The 15127-nt window shown below is 36.6% G+C and overlaps 1 protein-coding gene and 1 long non-coding RNA gene across 2 annotated transcripts; both read right to left on the bottom strand.

The window, feature by feature from the left end:
* Nucleotides 1–7573: 7573 nt before the first annotated feature.
* On the bottom strand, nucleotides 7574–9111 carry LOC135804086 (uncharacterized). The gene is made up of 3 exons (XR_010550973.1): nucleotides 8804–9111; nucleotides 7685–8690; nucleotides 7574–7621 (listed from the first exon to the last, which is right to left on the bottom strand). It is a non-coding gene; the product is annotated as an uncharacterized lncRNA (long non-coding RNA).
* A 679-nt stretch (nucleotides 9112–9790) lies between these two features.
* On the bottom strand, nucleotides 9791–14654 carry LOC135804344 (serine/arginine repetitive matrix protein 1-like). The gene is made up of 7 exons (XM_065318197.1): nucleotides 14357–14654; nucleotides 14036–14240; nucleotides 12867–13056; nucleotides 12076–12324; nucleotides 11071–11328; nucleotides 10700–10889; nucleotides 9791–10637 (listed from the first exon to the last, which is right to left on the bottom strand). The coding sequence occupies exons 2-7, from the start codon at nucleotides 14220–14222 to the stop codon at nucleotides 10473–10475; spliced, it is 1239 nt and encodes a 412-aa protein (XP_065174269.1). The 5' UTR covers nucleotides 14223–14240; nucleotides 14357–14654; the 3' UTR covers nucleotides 9791–10472.
* Nucleotides 14655–15127: the final 473 nt, after the last annotated feature.

Raw genomic sequence — 15127 nt, 5'->3', positions numbered from 1 at the left:
CACCTTTCTTTTTTTCATTTCTTTTATTCAAGGAACTGCATGACATTTTATAATCTGGTATAATTATCGACGTATTTTTATTTTTAATCGTATGTAAGGAGAGTACCGTAATAATTCAAAATTGTCGCATGCCCTCGGAAGCGTTTTCAGTCTCTCTACAGAATATCGGATTCACCGTGCAAATCGTTCCTTTTAATCGCGCGTATTTTTTCAGCTGGCATTATTCTTTTGTATTTTTAATTCTGCAATCGCATTGACAATTAAATATTGTTCCTAAATTGTTTGTAAACCGTGGTTTCAATGTTTTTCGTTTATGCATGTGCGATACCGTCGTCCGGCACATTTTACCTTGTTTGAAGTGTATCTAAAGAACGCGTTGCAAAGAAAATCTTAATTTTGCGATCAAATTAATTAATTATTTGTCAATTTATTTCGTTTGTGTATTTTTCCTATTTTCCTTCGGAAAATTTCCTTTGGAAGTGCCCTGAAATGCCCTTTAAAAATTATCATTTCTCGAAACTTTGAAAACATGGTGTGGAAAACATCCGGTATCTTGTAAACAAATTGACCTTTTTCAAGTTTCTTATCGTTATATTACAGTTCCAGAGTTTATGTACACGATGCTCATGTTGTTAACCCTCTAACCCTTCCGGAAGTGCCCTAAAATGATTTTAAAAATAGCTGTTTAAAAAAAATTATAAACATGCTGTGGAAAACACCCTGTATTTTGTGAAATAATAGACTTTCTTGAAGTTTCTTAACGTCATATTACAGTTGGAGAGTATATCTACACGGTGTACCCCCTTTCAACCCTCTAACCCTGTTGGAAGTGTCCTATAACGCCGTTCAAAAATAGCTGTTTGAATAAACAATTAAAAACATGGTGTGAAAAACACCCTGTATCTCGTGAACTAATAGATTTTTTTGAAGTTTCTTAAATTCATATTAGAGATCAAGAGTTTATCTACACGATGCATCCCCTTTCAATCCTCTAACCCTTACGGAAGTGCCCTAAAATGCCCTTCAAAAATAGCTGTTTTTAAAAAAAATTTCAAACATGGTGTGGAAAACACCCTGTATCTTATGAACTAATAGACTTTTTTGACGTTTCTTAATTTCATATTAGAGTTGGAGAGTGTATGTACACGATGCACTCCCTTTCAACCCTTTAACCCTTTCGGAAGTGCCCTAAAATGCCCTTTAAAAATAGCTGTTTTTCAAAAAAATTAAAAACATGGTGTAGAAAACACCCTGTATCTCGTGAACTAATAGACTTTCTTGAAATTTCTTACCGTCGTATTAGAGTTTAAGAGTTTATCTACACGATGCATCCATTTTCAACCACCTAACCCTTCCGGAAGTGCCCTAAAATGCCTTTAAAAAATTTCATTTTCTGGTCAAAAAACAGTGTAAAAATCGTATTTATAGTTATTTTCGATCGAATAACACGGTTGAACGCCTGATGTTTCCTGAAGTTTTCCTTTTTAAACATGGAATTTTTATTTTGTAACACCCTGTACATTTGTTTTCCTTGATATAAACAAAAATTTCTTACTTACTAAATTTCTTACTTTTATTGATTTTTAAATAATGCAATTTTACGTTTGTAACACCCTATAGAGAATTTTCCAATCTTCCAAAATCTATAATTTTCTGGTTGCTATCTCTTTTAGTTTAGAAGATATTCACAAATTGCCCATTTTTCTTATGAATTAAAATTTAATCCCTTAAATTTCCAATTTAACTAGTTTTTCTTATAGAGAATTTTTCGAAGTTTATGAATTTTCAATCTGTTCCTTTCTATTTGTAAATAAAAAGAACATGGACAATCGTAAGAAAGAGTTGAGTATTGATTATTCAATACTCGAATATTAATCTAAATACGAAATTAAATTCACGTAAATTGAATTTTATTTTTTCATTACTATTAATAATTCAAATCATAAAATAGAATTATATTGCGCATTTTTATATTTATCAGCAAACGTGGAGATTCGTGGATTTGTGTTTATTTTGAACACAACTTTCACTTTCTTATCGCATTCGCCGCGAGGAATGCTTCGCAAGAGAATCCCCTCACGCAATTCGCGCACAAGGTCGCGTGCCATCGACGTACTGGCTTTGCGCATCTATTGCATATCATAAACTGTCTCGTCGTTACTTGAACAGTTTGCAGCCAGTTTCTTGCCGGTATCTGGTTGATCCAATATTGGCGACATTTCAATGCCGCTTGCAAATTTTAATAACGCAAGAATTTTTATAAGCGGTGGGTCTCCGCCGGCCTCAAAAATCTGTGAGTTTTGTCATTTTCGTAAATTTACTTTGGAAATTGCGCGTTATTTCTGAACCGTTTGCGCTATTTTACCACCGTTGTGTTTTTTAATAGCGCAAGAGTTCTGCATTTGAGATTTGTTTTGTGTTCATTTCTACCTTCTTATTGTGGTTTGTGTATAAACAACTTTTTTGTCGGCTTTAACCAGTTCGCGCTACAAACGTTTCGCGTTTTAGTCAATTCTTACCTGCACGCGGCTCTGCACCTTTCTTTCTTACATTTCAATTAAATTAATTGCATTACATTTTATTGATAAAAGTTGGCATAAATATCAGCACTTAATAACAATAGACGTGTTAAGTTGTTTTGTTTAGGTATTTTTCTAACGATGATTTGTGCGTGAATCGATAATAAAACTTGTATCTTCATTTGTACGTTAGTGATCCGTTGGCTATTGGATTTTTTCGATGATGAAAATTGGAATTGAATATATGTATACAATTGTTAATTTGGAGTACCTATAATTAGCGTCGGTCCTCGGCAGGATTTCACGGGTGCTTAAGAAAGTTTACTTGCTCGCAGTGATAGGATCATTGTGAGTCAAAATACCACTTGCAATGCAATACAATTAACCGACGGAACGGACTTAATACGTGTGTACTATGCGAGGGTCTTACACGCGTGTTCTTTCAGCTTCAGTACTACCTTTGGTTACCTGCAATATTGGCAAGTTTGTGAATATTCCAAAACATTTCTATCTTTTATCGTATGTAACGAAAGTACCATAATAACTCAAAATTGTTGCATGCCCTCGGATGCGTTTTCAGTCTCTCTACAAAATGTTGGTTTCACAGTGCTGATCGTTTAGTTGCGCGTATTTTTCTCAGCTGATATTATTCTTTTATATTTTTAATTCTGAAATCGCTTTGACAATTAAATGTTGCTCATAAACTGTCTGTGAATCATAATTTCAATGTCCTTCGCCTAAATCTGTGCAAGTATGAAAACATAGTGTGAAAAACACCCTGTATAACGTGAACTAATTAATTTTTTAAAAGTTTCTCACCATTGTATTAGAGTTCGAAAGTCCCTCTACAGGATGCATATATTTTCAATTTGCCAGCCCTTTTGAAAGTGCCCTAAAATTCTATTTAAAAATTAGTGTTTTCCACAAAGTTGGAAAACATAGAGTGGAAAACACCCTGTATCTCGTGAACTAACTGACTTTCTTGAAGTTTTTTAACGTCATATTAGATTTGGAGAGTGTATCTACATGATACACCCACTTTAAATCCTTTGTCTCTTCCGGAAGTGCCCTAAAATGATCTTCAAAAATAGCTGTTTTTCAAAAAAATTAAAAACATGGTGTAGAAAGCACCCTGTATCTCGTGAACTAATAGACTTTCTTGAAATTTCTTATCGTTGTTTTAGAGTTTAAGAGTATATCTACATGATGCATCCCTTTTTAACCCTCTAACCCTTCCGGAAGTGCCCTAAAATGTCTTTGAAAAATAGCTGTTTTTGTGCCATAAATTTCATTTTGTGGTCAAAAAACAGTGTAAAAATCGTATTTATAGTTATGTTCGGTCGAATAACACGGTTGAACGTTTTTCCTGATGTTTCCTGAAGTTTTCCTTTTTAAACATGGCATTTTCTTTTTAAACGCCATGTACATTTGTTTTCCTTGATCTAAACAAACATTGACTAAATTTCTTGTTTAAATAAATTTCTAAATTTCTCTGTTTAAAAGAGGGCAGCGGTAGAAGTGACTCGTATTCAGGGCACTGTACAAGAGCAGCGGTAGAAGTGACTCGTATTCAGGGCACCGTACGAGGGTAGCGGTAGAAGTGACTCGTATTCAGGGCACCGTACGTGGGTACCGGTAGAATTGACTTGTATTGAGGGCACCGTACAAGGGCGGCGGTCGAAGTGACTCGTATTCAGGGCACCGTACAAGGGCAGCGGTAGAATTAAAATTTCATCTCTTAGATAGTAGTACTCGTTGCGCTAGGAATTGTAGTTTTATTTAGTATAACACGCGATCGCGGTGTCACAGTAAGTTCGGAAGAATTTTCCCATCTGCAGAATTTAATTCTGTATCTTCCCGTATAGAAATTTATTGCGAGAAAATTCCTTTGCGCGAATTATATTGAAAGTTGTGTGTGTGCGCCGTACTACTCGTGGCGCTAGGAATTGTAGTTTTTTAGTATAACACGCGAACGCGGTGTCACAATAAGTTCGGAATAATTTTTCCAGATGCAGAATAATTTTTGCATCTCCTTGTATCGAAATTTATTGCAAGAAAATTCCATAACGCGAGTTATATTGAGAGTTGTGTGTGTGCACCGTAGTACTCTTTGCGCTAGGAATTCTAGTTTTTTTTATCTAACACGTGAACGCGGTGTCACAATAAGTTCGGAATTATTTCCCCAGATGCAGAATTTAATTCTGTATCTCTGTGTATTGAAATTTATTGCGGAAAAATTCCGTTACGCGAGTTATATTTAAAGTTGTGTGTACGCCGTAGTACTCGATGGTCTAGAAATTGTTGTTTTTCGGTATAGGTAACAGGCAAACGCGGTGTCCCAATAATTTTTGCAGGTGCAAAATTTAATTCTTTATCACCCTGTTTTTGAATTTGTTGCGAGATAATTCCTTAACGTGAGTTATAGAGACATTTGCGAATGCGTGCAGAAGAGTGCAGAATTATATTTACACATCATGTTGCAATTCCATCTCAGCGGGTTTATCGGGGTTTGTGTATAAACAACTTTTTTATCGCATGGAACTAGTTCACATGCTGAGTGCACGCTACGAACGTTCGATCGTTTCAGTCTGTTCCTATCAACGCGCGGCGGTCCGTCTTTCTTCTTTTCATTTCAATTCAGTGAATTGCATTACGTTTTTTAGATTAAAATCAGCATCTAATGATAATAGATGTGCATTGGGTTTTGCTATTGATTTGTGCGCTCAACATTTAAAAAACTTGTGTCTTCATTTGTGTGTTAGTGATGCGTCGGCCATTAGATTAGTTCGATCCAGAGAATGGGAATTAAAATTATTTATATTTGTGTTAACTACCAGAACGTGTAATCAACATCTGTCCTTGCCAGAATGTAATACTTTCTGTTATACGCACATAATATTGCTTGTAATGCAAGTCTATTATCCGACGGGACGGACTTTATTAGTACACACGGTAGTGCGAGTTCTAAGACATGTGTTTTTTCTTGTTTCAGTGCATTCCTAGACTACCCGATGCAGGGGTAAGTTTGTAAATATTATTGCATCATTATTACATTTTGCTTTTTAATCGCGTGTATTGTAAATATCTTTATAGTTTAAAATTGTCGCGAGCCGTCGGGCACATTTTTGGCCTCGCTGCAGAAAGTTGGTTTTACTAAATCTATTCATCTCACATTTTTCTGTTGTTTTGTAATCTTTATTCTGTAATCGCGTTGACACGTTTAGTAGGTTGACAATTAGTTACTGTCCGGAAAATGTATATAATACGCGATTTTAATGTTTCGTTCCGCGTGTGCGTGCCGTCGGCCGGCACTTTGTCTAGATATGGCGTCGAAAATATAGTCTCAATATTGCAATAATATTTATGATAGTGTTGCATTTAATTGGACTTCTTCATTGTTACTTTCTCTTCCTTTATTTTTATGCCATCCCGGGAGAAACAGGTAACAACTTAAATTTTCTTGTAGTTTTCTTCTAGTGCTTTAGTATTTACTTCTAAATGTAGTGGTATTGTTGTTGTGTTGCCTTCTCTTGCATTTTCCTTCGCTTTCCATTGTGAAAATTGTAACATTTTGAGTTTTGTTATTATATGTTACATTTTCTTGTTCCCTTACCAAAACCTTGTAAGTTCCTGATATTTTTTGCTTGACCAGACCATTTTCTTTTTAAATATTGTCATTTTCTTTTTCTAACACCCTATATATTTATTTTCCTTAATTTCCCATCAATACTTGACCAATTTTTTGTTTTCAACTGTTTTCTTTCTTGAACTGTAGATTATCTTTTTGTAACACCCTGTATATCACTTTTCCAATCTGTGAAAAATGTGTTAAGTTTATTGTTGCAAGTTTCCTTTGGAAGTATGAATTTTTCTTTTGGTAACACCCTGTACATTAGTTTTCCGTGATAAATAGTTATTTTCTAGTGCCTATGTGTTAGTGTTTATAATTTGGTACTTGCCTGTATGTGCGTGATGATGCAGGTCGTAAGTCCTGTTTCAATATGTCGGCATGAATTTTGTGGACTTGTAAAATCTAAACTTGTATTATTTTACATTGTATTTATTAATAAAGAAATGTTAAGAAATATTATGTCTTATGCTTTGAATGTACCCCTTCTATCATTTCAGGTACAGGTCTCTAAGAGAGTTCCCTCTCTCAGGGGATGATTCCCACTATAAAAATTGTTAAAGTATCCTGTATGATTTGTGTACTCCATCTTTCATTTCAGCTACAGGTCAGAACTTGTAAGAATATTTTTAAGTGTCCCCTCTCTTGAGGCGACTTAAAAATTAGAAATATTTTTACAAGTCCTTAAAAGGATGTCCTTATAAGGAGTTCCCTCTCTCTGGGGGTGATCCCCCACCATAAAAATTGTTGATATGCCTGATAATTTCGGGGATGAAGCGCAGAGACATCGTAGCTGTAGGATGGGCCGGGAGCAATGGACGCACCGAAGCAGTGGGAGATCGACCTTAGACTGTCTAACGACACGGGCCAAAAAATTTAAAAATCCGAGCCACTCCTGTCTCGGAGCGGCTCTTCTCCTCTCTCCTCTCTTCCTTCTATCGCCGCCTCCTTGCTCTTCTCTACTACTCTACTCCTTCTTCTTCTCTTCTCTTCTTTTGCTCTGTTCTCCGTTTCTCCACTTGATTTCTTTTCTTATTTCTCATATTGCCTTCGCTTGCATTGCAATTTCACTTATATTTCATTTGAGTTTACATATGCAACCCAAATTTCACCCGATATTTTTATATTTGAGAAAAATGCCTTCCATACCTGAGATTCGATCCGTGTCAACTAGCATGCTAGCAGGTGCACGTACCTACTCGACCACCGAGTGTTTTTATCATTTGTATTTGATTCTTCTATTTATATTTCAACTTTATTCAACTTTTTAAAAACAACAACACAACATAAGCAACACACACAGCTGTGCTGTGTACGCGCCACACACATAAGATGCCTGATATGCCTGTAACTACAACTAAAACTGAAAACGACAAAGTGAACACCAGGATTAAATGTGAACGAGATATTATACTTAAATGATCCTTTATTGACCTAACCATATACATGTATTATAATATCAATTCAAATGTATCTGCAAAATAAAAAAAAAAGTTGAACAGAGGAAATTTTTTACTTTTTTACTTGAGTTACATACTCCTTTGTTGTTCCATCCATGAAGTTCCAAAGCGCACAAAGTAGAATTGTTAGTAGAATTGATGTTACTACTCGTATTACTGATGTCCTGGCAACCATTCCACACGAGCTATACACGTGATTTATGCTAACGAATTGAACCATTTCGACTAATAAATCCAATTGGAATCCATAGCCCAACGGAAGAGATCCGACGACCGGCGGCTACTGGCATACACACGCGCACGTGGTGAATTCTCTTAATTCTGGAGTCGATCGTTTAGTCCGTTGTCGATGACCAAACGATTCTAATGTTTACCGCGTATTAAAACAAACATAATTGCTAACAGACGCGGTAAATGTTGACGGAGAAAAAGAACACGTGCACCTCACAGAACTGCGCACCATCGACTGATTAGCCGGCAATCGGCACGGTAATGACAGCGCGCAGTATGCTGCGCAAGCCAAGACCGAACCGAAGGCATAAACAAAGTGTCAAAAATGCCACCGATCATATAAAAGACATTGATTGAACATGAAATTTTAGAGTATTTTTTTCTTGCTCTAGCTCACCTCATTCTGCATTTCTAACTTAGTTCCTTGAACGGAAAAAAATGAGTAACGATCCATGTTATATATAATTGAAGGACAAATTCGAAATGACAGAATGTAAACAAAACAGTTACATTTTACTGACATTACAAACGTACAATTACATATTTTACAGGTGCATCCCTTACGACAAGAGAATATAACGCAACGACGAATTAAATTTTACATCTTTAGCGTGTCCGCTGATACTACGGGGATGCCGCGTTTACGTGCTAAACCCCAAAAACAAGCTCCTTTGTGAGGTCAGCCTTAGGTGTAAAGCGAAAATTAGTATTTTGCAACACAAAAATGAAATTTTTGTCCCTAATTCATGAGTTGATCACCAAACTTATTAAAGAAAATGATAAAGAAATTCAATACTTACAATCTTATGCAAGAATGGTTCTCCTAGGACGTCGGGTTGAGGAGCAAAATCCCTAAAACAAGCAGAAATTAGTCATTTGCAACACAAAAATGCACAATTTGTCGCTAATTCATGAGCTAATCACCAAAGCTATGTACGAAAATGATAAAGAAATTCAATACTTACAATCTGATGCAAGAATGGTTCTCCTAGGATGTCGGGTTGAGGAGCAAACCCTAAAACAAGCAGAAATTAGTCATTTGCAACACAAAAATACACATTTTGTCGCTAATTAATGAGCTAATCACAAAAGTGATACTAGGTACCACTGAGCCATGCGACTCTCTAATCAAACGTTACTGGTTTCTTCAGTATATATTTACACATATTCATGCACTGGATTCATGAATTAAACCAGTGCAAATAGACTAAAATTCTCTGAGTGAAATTACATTTATTAATTATGTTTTGACAGAATCATTTACATTCATCATTAAAAAAATAAAAATGCAATTGAACCTGGAACATTAACCAGAATTTTTACTTGACGTTACTCACATACTCCTTTATTCATTTATCAATAAAAAATAAACGTGCACAAACATGTTTCTGCAAAGTGTCCGTTAGAAATTATTTTATTTACTTTATTACTTTTGCGCTAACACACTTATCACACGAAGTACGCATGTTTTTTATTTCCACAAAATAACAATTGAACAAGTTTGAAAATTAAATCCAATTGGAATTCGTTGCCACTGACAACATTTTGCACAAACAGGTGAAGCCATTCGATTTTCTATTCACTTATTAAAAATACGACAAAATGCAACATGTTGCAGCCGTTGCAGCCATGCGCTAATTTAACAGACAAACGGCATAAGTACAGCCAAGCCTAGAGCACAACACCGACTGAGTAAGGAGACGGGCTGCTTGCTTATACCAACAAGACTGTTTCCGATACCTGCGCCATCTGTTAGAGAAAACACAAACTAGCTTGAAGCTATGCTTCACTAGCGTCATCTAGTTTCAGCGATACAAACTAACGCTCAATTGCAGGAAACTGTATTTTAGCTACCAACATTTGAAGGAACGAATTATATATTTGGAAAACGAGTATAACTGCCATACTGGAAAAATAATAATTATAATTTCGATGGACTGCAAGCACAAGTATTCGGTCATACATTAATTTATTAATACAAAAATTATTTCATCAAACAAAATACTAATTATTATATTTTAAATTAATTGAAACTTTGTGTTCACGTCCAATCTCAAGTCTGCAATGTTTCATATTATTCTTGCATAATACCACATAAAGTACAATAAATTCCAGCTCAAAATATAGGAAACTGCAAATTATTTATACCCTTGACTACTAAAATATTTGCGGACAAGCTGGTTCCCTTGCATTAAATAATTAATATGTGAATCGCTCAGGAGCGATGAAACCTATCAATATGAACTTACATAAATATGTATGTACATTATAAAAATATGCGAGTTAAATAAGAAACAAATATTTACAAAATAAAGGCATTAAATGTGGTTGTCATTTGCGATCTAAAAATTCCAACACAACATGGGCCAATTCATGGATATTCATGGATTATATGTATGCGCAATATGCCTTATAGATGATGTAGTGCATTAAACTAAAGAAACTTCTCGTCATAGGATAGTCGTAGCTACGAAGTTTCTGTACCTGGTGTAGTCTTTGATATAACGACCGTACTGGTGGGCGTCGCGTCGGCTTCAGACATCGACGTGTTCTTCGATGTACCAGCAGTACTTGAACCCTCCGGAGTAGTGCCCGTGTTACCAGCGGAGGTAGTGACAACTTGAATCTTCCGATTCATGTAAAGCGGCAACCTTTACGTGGTTGATAATTTCCCGGTCCAAAAGCTCCCGGATGTTGGGGAGGGAAAAATGGCTGATTGAAGAACGCGGGCGGCATACCAGGTGGGTAGTAAGGGGGCATGGCTGGATAGAACGAAATTGGCGCACGTATTAAAGCCGGCTGCAATACGAAATTGAATAAACAACTAACAAACGCATCATTGGCATTAAAGTTTTACTTACATCAAAATAAGGCGCTACAGCTCCCCGACCATACAACTCAGGTGAGTCCGCTCGCCCAGATTTCCGTTTCTCATAACGCCCTGTACGAGATTGTGATCTTTCCCTTTCGCGGTCTGGTGTACGGCGCTTTTGTCTCCCAGGTTGCGATGGATCATTCGTTTTCAGTTTCTCACTGCTTCTTGATCGGGACCTAAAATAGAGAAATTTGGTATAATTTAATATCTGTAATAATAACTACTGTAGGGTTGTAGAAGTCTCAAACACCTTCAGTTTCATATTAAAACATAACACTAAGTTTATCTCGACCAAATGTTAATATGGTGCAAGCTGAATTTAGTATTCGTAATTTTTTAATTGGTCCTCTCTAATACCTGTTGTGTCGGCTGATGCTGGGGCTATGATGTCGCCCATTTCTGGCGCTGTAACGTCGGCTAGGACTGTGATACCGGTTGCGTTTCGATGATGGCGACCGACTTCCTGAGCGCCCAGATTTCCGCCTGTCGTATCGTCCAGTGCTTGAGACTGGAGATCGTGATCTCTCTCGATCTCGATCTGGTGTGCGCCGCTTTTGTTTCGCTGGCAGGGATGCATCATTCGCTTTTAGCCTCTCACTACTTCTTGATCGAGATCTATAAAAGAACATATAATCAATTCTAATTTAAAACTAAAAGCAATGCTCAGTTCATTTTTTATTAAATTGAATCCGGGTGACTGTAAGTGACTAAACATTCCTAATCGAATTTAATATAAGAGAATACCGATTGCTAATTAAGTACCATTTTCAATCTATTCATTATATTCATTTCTTCGTCTAATCATTTCCAAATATTTATTTAATTTCTTATTATTATGTGTAACCCTTTTTTATCTTGTTTTGCTAATACTGCATACTTTTCTGTTTAGTTCTATTTAGGGGTGCCAGTAGAATTTATTCAGATAAAAGCATCCACTGAACTTCTGATGCGCAATCGGTAATAAATTTTAGTTTCTCATCAATAATGTTAGATTCATTAATTATGAATACTGATATTTAACCAGTGCAAAATTTTACGTCTTATTCTTATACACTAATTAGGTTAGAGAGCACATAAAGGCCGACTGATTATGATTGACAAATTCATCCAATAAACATGGTTTATGGAAGATTCGTTTCCTGTGATCATTTTACCCAGTTATTTCGGTCAGACCCTACTGGAGATAAGACAACTGATAAGACACAATTTATTGTCTCAATGCTAAACGTGTCAAAGTACGCAAATACTTCGACGTTAGTGATTTTTGCAGTCGAATTAAAGAAAATGAAAATTTATAATTTTAAAGTTGACTATACTACAAAAAGCGAAAGCAAAATAAACGTGTCTAGAATAAGCAAATACCTATGGTGTGGACTGTTGCTTGTGCTGCGATGTCGGCCATTTCCTGGGCTGTGGCGTCGGCTGGGACTGTAAGAATAACGGCTGCGCCTCAACGATGGTGATCTACTCCCCGATCGCCTTGATTTTCGTTTATCATAGCGCTCTGCATTCTCGTACGGAGGGTGTGCACTACGCTCAGTACTTGGCACTTGTTTCGGTGCTTGTGCCGCTTCATTTGCTTTGAAGTTCTCACGACTTCTTGATCGACTCCTAGAAAAATATCAATATTATTCAAATATATCGAAATGTTTAAAAGATTTAAACGAAAAGTTCATATAAAACGCATTTGCAAAAGCGCGTTCGGCACCAAGTACAAAGTATGTTCATGATAGTAGTATAAATGAGGTATATGGAAATGGATATAAAATTTGAAAGCCTCTTCGAGACAAATTAAAAGGTAAGTGCAAAATTAACGAATAAATAATGTCCAAAGTGAAAATGTCAAAACGAATTGCAACCTATACAAATATGTTGCTGAAACAAAATCTGGGGAGGTGTCTTAACAAAATGAGTTGACTGGCATTATGGGGGTGGCTAACCGGTTTTAGAAGCTGTCGTAATCTTTCCATTTTAGAATAAACAGTACATTCAAAAAGATTCTAACTCAAATCCGTTTTCAGAATGCGGTGCCCCAATAGTCATGAAAGAAATCCTGTATTACAAGGGAGATCAACTTATCCTCCACCGTATTCGATAGACTCTCTGTGTTTTCCCGAAACATCTGTGTTTAAAGTTATGTATAAACTGTTTACCTGTCTTCTTGCTGGTGTCCTTCATCGCTAGAGCAACTTGCTGATCGAGGTCTTGATGGACCTGGCTCCTGCTCTGGCGGTGGCGCTGTACTCCGTACAGTGGGCGTAGATTTGGTTTTGCAATAAGCTTCCGGCGGTATTTCAATTGTATTGGGTGTGATTTTGTTGAATAACTTCACCCCAAATGGATCTATAACATCAACAGAAGGCAATGTGTTAATTGACGTTGGAGCGATCGCGTTGCTCTGGTCTCCCAGCGATTGTCAAGAAACATTTTCAACGAATGTGGAAGTGGCGCCATTTTAGAAATTCTTCGCATTTGTCGCAATGCGGGCGAGTGAATAATATCAAAATTACTTATTGAGCGAACGGCAACGGCGGTAACGACATTTTCAATGACTCAACTTAATATCAATTATTTGATATTTGTTTAGCGCAAAAACAATGAGGGAAATCATCCAAATTAAGGCGCCAGTTAAGTTAATTCACCGTCCACAAGCAACATGCATTCGACCTAAAGTCGGTCTTATTTTTTATATTTAATTGAACGAATAGTTTGCGCGTAAGCTTTTCCGAATCGGGCCGCGGATGGCTCACGTCGTTCCCGGATAAATCAATCATTTGAATGAATATTACTGGATAACATTTTAAATCAAATGCGCCTTGTAATAGTTTAAATGCTTCAAATGCATATCCTTTTGATTAGATTTTGTAAAACTAGCCACACCAAATGTAACCAGAAAATGCATGCATGATTCAGTGACTTGTTTCCCTGGATAAAATTTACTGCTGGTAATCGTTGAGAAGAACTGGTCGAATAATCAGAAAATTTAAATTCCTTTCTTAACCAGTTCCTCTGAAAACATCTTCCGGACCATCTCCATACACACTACTTAAAGTAATCACCAGCACACATCAACGAAATCACTGAGTTGTCCAGATAGCACAAGGTTTTTACATGAATGTTCATTCAAGTTTCTTCTTGGTGTTCTTCCGTGTGAAAACTTATTCTCTGGTTTTGAATGCATCAAGTCTTACATTACATTTTACTCAGAAAGTAGCAAACAGTAAATTGACTATTGACAAGAATTGAAATAACACTAGCATGGAATACATGAAGTATATAGAAAAGGGTCTGATTATACAATAAGAGATATATGCATAATTACCACCAGAGATATTCACAAAGGATGTTATTGTGAAAGGGTTCTTCACAACCCTTTCTAGGGGCTGCGAATTGGCAACAGCTTTAATATTGTGTCTTCGTATTGCTACCTTTACCAGTTTCAATTCATTTTGTTTGTAAGAAGTTGTCACTTTAAGAGGTTTTGCAGTGGTTGCCATGTTGGAAGACATGGTCTCAAACAGCAAATCCTAAAACAGGCAGCGTTTCGGTTTAGTAGTTACATAAGTACAATAATCTACACAATAACACATGATAAATAAATACATACATAGTTTATCGTAAATAATAGTCATTTGTTCGATACCTTGTTTCGGTGGTTCTCCGCGAAGCTTGAGCGAAAAGGGGCCACGGGCGGTCGTCGAACGCTGCTCGACGTCGGGAAGCCTTGGTTGATCGGAACGGGGAAGGCGGCGTTACGCCTAATGTGCAACGCGACCCCCGTAGAACACCAACCACAACAACTTCCTCTAAACTAGAGAAATTGCGATACGCTGATGTAGACTTTTGCACTTTTTTCGACTAACTCCGGATTGAATTTCATGTCAGACGCGTAAATTCGCTGCGTGAGGTGCGCAACGAGCAGAGTAACGACAACTCCTTCTCAGAAATGCTGTCACAAAAAGTGGAGGGGATCATTAGGGTCGCTGGGGTCGCTAGGAAGAGAAATCCAAACTGGATGAAAAGCTGTTCCTGTATTTGGAATGCGTGTACGTTACCTTTTCATATAATTACTTATATGATATAAGGGACTAATGAATTTATGTTATTAAAGTGTCAATTTTGAAATACAGAAGTTTGCTAAGATTTGATTTAATTTGCATACTACCATACCCCATTACCCCTGATCAGTATACTTAAGCGCTCATTGCACAAACAAACTGTTTTCACGTCATTTATGACGGCTTTGGTAATTGGCATTTCTATTCGTAAATTCATTGCAAGTACTTGCCGGATTCCTAAAAATGAGTGAATTGTTTTGTAGGCATTTTAGGCATGTTCGTAAGTAATATATAATGCTGTCGGGTTGGTTCGGTATTGATCGTCTTTTGTCGGAAGTACTCGATTGAGCATCAGC

This window comes from Atheta coriaria, unplaced genomic scaffold, assembly GCF_025399875.1.
Source record: "Atheta coriaria isolate IRGN ID8LTWV9N9 unplaced genomic scaffold, Caltech_Dcor_3.1 hic_scaffold_1_pilon, whole genome shotgun sequence".
NCBI classification, from domain to species: domain Eukaryota; kingdom Metazoa; phylum Arthropoda; class Insecta; order Coleoptera; family Staphylinidae; genus Dalotia; species Dalotia coriaria.
Note: the sequence above shows the minus strand (reverse complement) of the source record. Positions and strands in the feature narration are given on the sequence as shown.